The 5272-nt window shown below is 34.0% G+C and overlaps 1 protein-coding gene across 1 annotated transcript in view; it reads left to right on the top strand.

Moving 5' to 3' along the window:
- LOC107723946 (asc-type amino acid transporter 1) overlaps window positions 1-4917 on the top strand; it is an 11079-nt gene extending 6162 nt beyond the window's left edge. Inside the window, exons 6-9 of the mRNA XM_016532677.1 lie at window positions 203-383; window positions 506-655; window positions 861-1038; window positions 4339-4917. Coding sequence (XP_016388163.1) covers window positions 203-383; window positions 506-655; window positions 861-1038; window positions 4339-4460 — 631 coding nt within the window. The 3' untranslated portion in view covers window positions 4461-4917. The remainder of the gene's footprint in view (window positions 1-202; window positions 384-505; window positions 656-860; window positions 1039-4338) is intronic.
- The last annotated feature ends 355 nt before the right edge of the window (window positions 4918-5272 follow it).

Here is a 5272-nt window from a genome sequence, read left to right on the forward strand (position 1 = left end):
TTGTCCTCATTTGTAAGTCGCTTTGGATAAAAGCGTCTGCTAAATGACTAAATAATAAAAAACGGAATAAATACATTTCATTACACCAAATACACAAAATAATGTTATTTTTAGCAACATCATATGACCCTTTTAAATCATCTTTGAGGGCAAGGGGGCCCCCTGGTGGTTGCCCTACGCAACTTGTGTACTTTGCGTATAGGGAGAGTAAAGCAGTACGGGTTATGACAGTGATTCTTTGTTATGCATTTACTGTTTGCGTGTGTATTTGTTTGACTACATACAGGTTGTGTTTCTCCGGGGCACGGGAGGGACATTTACCCAGCCTTCTTGCTATGATCCACTTTAAGCAGTGCACGCCGATTCCAGCTCTGCTCGTCTGTGTATGTGATTTTCAGTTTTTTGTTATCGCTAAAAGCCTCTCGTGTTGCTCAGAGTGCAACTTGTTCTATCTCTTAATTAACTTTATTCTTTCTCTATTTTTCCTCTTAATCTTATCTTTCAGTGCACTGCCACAATTGTGATCTTGTGCATTGGAGAAACTCACAACCTTATAAACTATGTCTCTTTCATCAACTACCTCTCTTACGGAGTCACTATTGCTGGCCTGCTCTACTACAGATGGAAGAAGCCAAACTTATACAGGCCCATCAAGGTATTCAATTACATACAAATATTATAAACAGTCTGTATGTGTGTATATGTCACATAATAAAGCACAATGGTGCTTTATACAGTCCAGTGCATCCAGCGGGTTCATGTAGTTTGCTGCATTCATCAGCAGGACAGTCACGGCCACATCGTGTTTAAGATCCAGCAGCTGGGTGAATATGAGAGTTTTAGGTTTTTTCTCTTGTCAGGTGAGTCTCCTAGTGCCGGTGTGTTACCTGCTCTTCTGGGCTCTACTGCTGGGCTTCAGTTTGCACTCGGAGCCGCTGGTGTGTGGAGTGGGGCTGGTCATTATGCTCACTGGAGTGCCTGTCTATTTCCTGGGAGTTTACTGGAAAGACAAGCCAAAATGTATATATGACTTCACTGGTAAGGAGACTTTTTTTTTTTTTGTAGAAAACAAAATGAGATATTTTGTAGAATGTTCATGCTGCTCTTTTCCATTCAGCTGCAAAAGTACAAACAAGTGGCAAATAAACATTATAAAGTAGTCCACATGACTCATGCACTATGTTCCAAGTCTTCTGAAGTCATATGATAGCTTTGTGTGATGAACAGCATTGTGAAAAAGAAGTAAACTTTTGCATATTTTAAAAAAGTGCTTATGGAAACAAAGTGTAAACTGTTTTCAGACACATAATTACATGTTATTTGCAGTAACAAGAAGAAGTTGCATAGCGGCAAACACATTATTTGCAATTAAATAAAAATACATCATAGTTCAAGTTTGTATTAAATGCCATTAGCCATTAGATTAATTTTTTTTGTTTGTTTATTTTTTCATATGGTTAAAGTGTACTACCAAATGTATTGACAAGCAATTATTTAAAATATTTACTTTGACATTATTACAAAGTGCACTTTTTAAAAGTCGACTTAAGTGTGTTAAGAAACGTAGTCATGAAAGTGTCTCTCTTTAAGTACACTTACTAAGTGGCTTTTAATTTCAGTAATATAATATCTATATCTACAAGAATAAAATAGTATCTACGAGTACAGTTTTGGAAAAAAAAAAATTATATATATATATATATATACTGTATATACATATACATATACATATATATATATATATATATATATATATATTTGTGTGTGTGTGTGTGTGTGTGTATGTGTGGGACCCAGGACCACAAAACCAGTCATAAGGGTCATTTTTTCCAAATTGAGATTTATACATCATCTGAAAGTTGAATAAATGAACTTTCCATTGATGTATGGTTTGTTAGGATAGGACAATATTTGGCCGAGATACAACTATTGGAAAATCTGGAATCTGAGGGTGCAAAAAAATCAAAATATTGAGAAAATCACCTTTAAATTTGTCCAAATGAAGTTCTTAGCAATGCATATTACTAATCAAAAATTAAGTTTTAATATATTTACGGTAGGACATTTACAAAATATCTTCATGGAACATGATCTTTACTTAATATCCTAATGATTTACGTTTATACATTTTTATATTCATATTCTTATATTTTATATTATATATATTTGATATATAAACATAGCATATTTTTCTTAAATATATACATGCATGTGTTTGTATTTGTATATACATAACAAATTTACACAGTACACACACAAATATTATGTAAACAAAAACTTTTATTATGGATGCAATTAATCGTTTGACAGCACTAATATATATATATATATATATATATATATATATATGTATATATATTGTGACTCGGTGTGTCCTTTTATTTTACACCTTTAACCTTATGATTATTCAGGTAGGGTAAGGATAGTCAAATCTAGCCTAAACCATTAAGTTTTCACCCGCCCGCAGGTTGGAGTCCTTCAGGAATGACGTAGAAGACTCCCTTGTGGTTGTTCTTGTTTGAGGCTCAGTTTGTAGTTATAAGTAAAGTACAAATAAAACAAAATCAGCTAAGCTACGAGCTCTGTAATCAAACTCTAAACAGCAATATTGGAGATGCTGTTAAGCGCCCCTCGTTAGGGTATCAGGTGTCCTTCACGCTTAATTCAGGCAGCATCTGAAGAGTAGCTAACTCCTCAGACCTTTTATACTACTTTTGGGGTAATTCCAATTACATTTCAATGTCTGTGACTCATGATGAATGTCCTTCCTCTGTCGCTTACCTTGCTGTCTGCGTCTAGCACTCTTCCTTTCCTTCATCGTAGTCTTCGTCTGGCTCATCTCCGCTTGAAGTTGAAACATGCTCTCTTCACCCCTGTGTACCCTCTTGATAACCTTTGTGGTTGATTACATAGCATCAAACTCATAAGCCTAACTTTCACAGCTGTTGCTTATTCATCCTAACAAAGCAAATATTGCAAGTGCAAGCATCTTTATATCAAGGCATATATGGCATTAACCTAAAAACAAGCAAATAACATATCATTGAAACAGGTAAATAGCAATATCCATATCCAAAACAGTATATATATATATATATATATAATCAGGGGCGTTTCCTCCGAGTAGGCAAGGGATGCAGTGTCTCCTCAAAATATTGGATGAGAATAAAAAATTCATAGTACAAAAATAAAACAACACCCATATTACAAAATATAACATTAAAAGGTGTATAAATCACTTGTTTTTCTAAAGTAACGCTGGCCAACAGCGACACCAGCAGGTAAAGTAACAGTGTACTTTCTCGCTTCCCCTGAGCCCATTGAGTTTTAACAGACCCCCTAAAGCGTGCTGTGAGTTTGGTGGGGAGTAATTGAGAATGAATGGGGGAAAGTCACGTGAGAGGAGACAATGCCTCCATCGCGATATGATTGGATATGACTGGTTATGTTCGGCTGTGATTGGTTCATGCGATAAATCCCGCCTCTTGTGTTCCTACGCGTTACGCGAATCAGTCTGAATGAAAATATAATGGCGTTAATGGGAAGACTAATTTAGAAAAGTAAGTAAAGAACTCACACGCTTAGATTTAACCACTTTGTTACGTCAAAATAAGACTTGAAATGGCATGAAAACATGATCTGTGTGAGTTTTTAGTGAGTACTCAGCTTGGTGAAATTTAAAACAAATCTCCGCGTCTGTGACCAATATTTACCGAGCTTTGATGTCTGATGATCTGAAAAATTCAAAAATAGTTAAAAGTTAACTATTAAAAAGAATAGCTAAACATAAGTTCACAGATAAAATATATTGTTTGAATTATACTGTTGTGAGTTATTTTAATGAATGTAAAATGCTTAAAAACACTAACTTGATGAGATTAATACATGGCTTTAATAAATAGAATATTGATTACATTGTTGTTAATGTAAAAACATGAAATATAATTTTTTTTTTTTTGATAGTGTAAGTAATGTTTATTTAACCAAGAAAATGTGAATTTACATTTTGATATATAAAAAACTTTGCCTCCTCATTTATATATATATACTTTTAGGATTTTAAGTACACTAGCACTTGAAGTACACATTCAATTAAGTGCATTTATTTTTCACAACTGTGGAAGCAAATGCTTTTAGTGAATAACAACTTAATTTTATGTCTGTTTCTCATGCAAAGATATTATATGACTTCAGAATAGTTAAATACACATTGGATGAGTTGTATGGTTTGTAAAGGCATATGGGTGAGTAAATGATGACAGAATTAGTTTTTTTTTTGGTGGGGGTGAACTATTTACAACCATGAAATTATGTGTACATATGTCATCTTTGTTACAGAGTGGGCTACATATCTGGGACAAAGAGTGTTTTTTGTTGTTTACCCACAAATCGATCCTATTGAAGCGGCAGAATGGACTGACAAATCTTCCTTCACAAGCAAAGCTTCTGGACCTCTCTGAATTTTGCATTACTTTAATTTGGCAGCTCTTTACTTAAAATCCACAATTCCCAGGCTTGTAGTAGTAGTAGTAAAAAAGAAATGAAACAATAACTGCCTCATTTGTTTAAATGGGGACTATGCTTGAGTGGGTTTAAATGGTACTGTTTCAGCTATTATGGATTGTGTACTGCACTGGGTATTGCTCACTTTTTGGTTAGGTGTGTTATTTCTACTGCAGAAAACTGTTTTAAAACCCTATAATTTACTACTGGGGTTCATTTGCAAATGGCCTGTGTTGATACATGTACAGAATCGTTCCTCTCTTTTGTATGATACTTCACCTGTGATGCCTTTCCAACCACATAACAATTTATACAGGCACTGCACGCCTCACTGGTGTAAATACATTTAAAGTGTTTCTAACAATGCTCACTCTCCACAGTTTTGGTCTTTATTAGTCTGAAAATATATCGTTACTTGCAGGCAATTTTTTTTTTCTTTAACCCCCTTGGTGAAGAGCTTTTTTAGCCATCAAAACAAAAATTGTTAGACAATAAGAAAATAAATAATACATTTATTGAGGTTTATGCTTAAAAAGTGAAAATAAGTTTGGAACAAGACAAAATCCAATTCAAGATATACAGTGCCGTGAAAAGGTTTTTGCCCCCTTCCTGTTTTTTTTATTTTTTGCATATTTGTCACACTTAAAAAGATTCAGATCATCAAACCAATTTTAATATTACGCAAAGATAATGCAAGTAAATACAAAATGCAGTTTTTAAATGATAATTTCATTTATTAAGGGAAAAAAGCTGTCCAAACCTGCCTGGC

Source organism: Sinocyclocheilus rhinocerous, unplaced genomic scaffold (genome assembly GCF_001515625.1).
Source record: "Sinocyclocheilus rhinocerous isolate Xijiao unplaced genomic scaffold, SAMN03320098_v1.1 scaffold63, whole genome shotgun sequence".
Taxonomy (NCBI): domain Eukaryota; kingdom Metazoa; phylum Chordata; class Actinopteri; order Cypriniformes; family Cyprinidae; genus Sinocyclocheilus; species Sinocyclocheilus rhinocerous.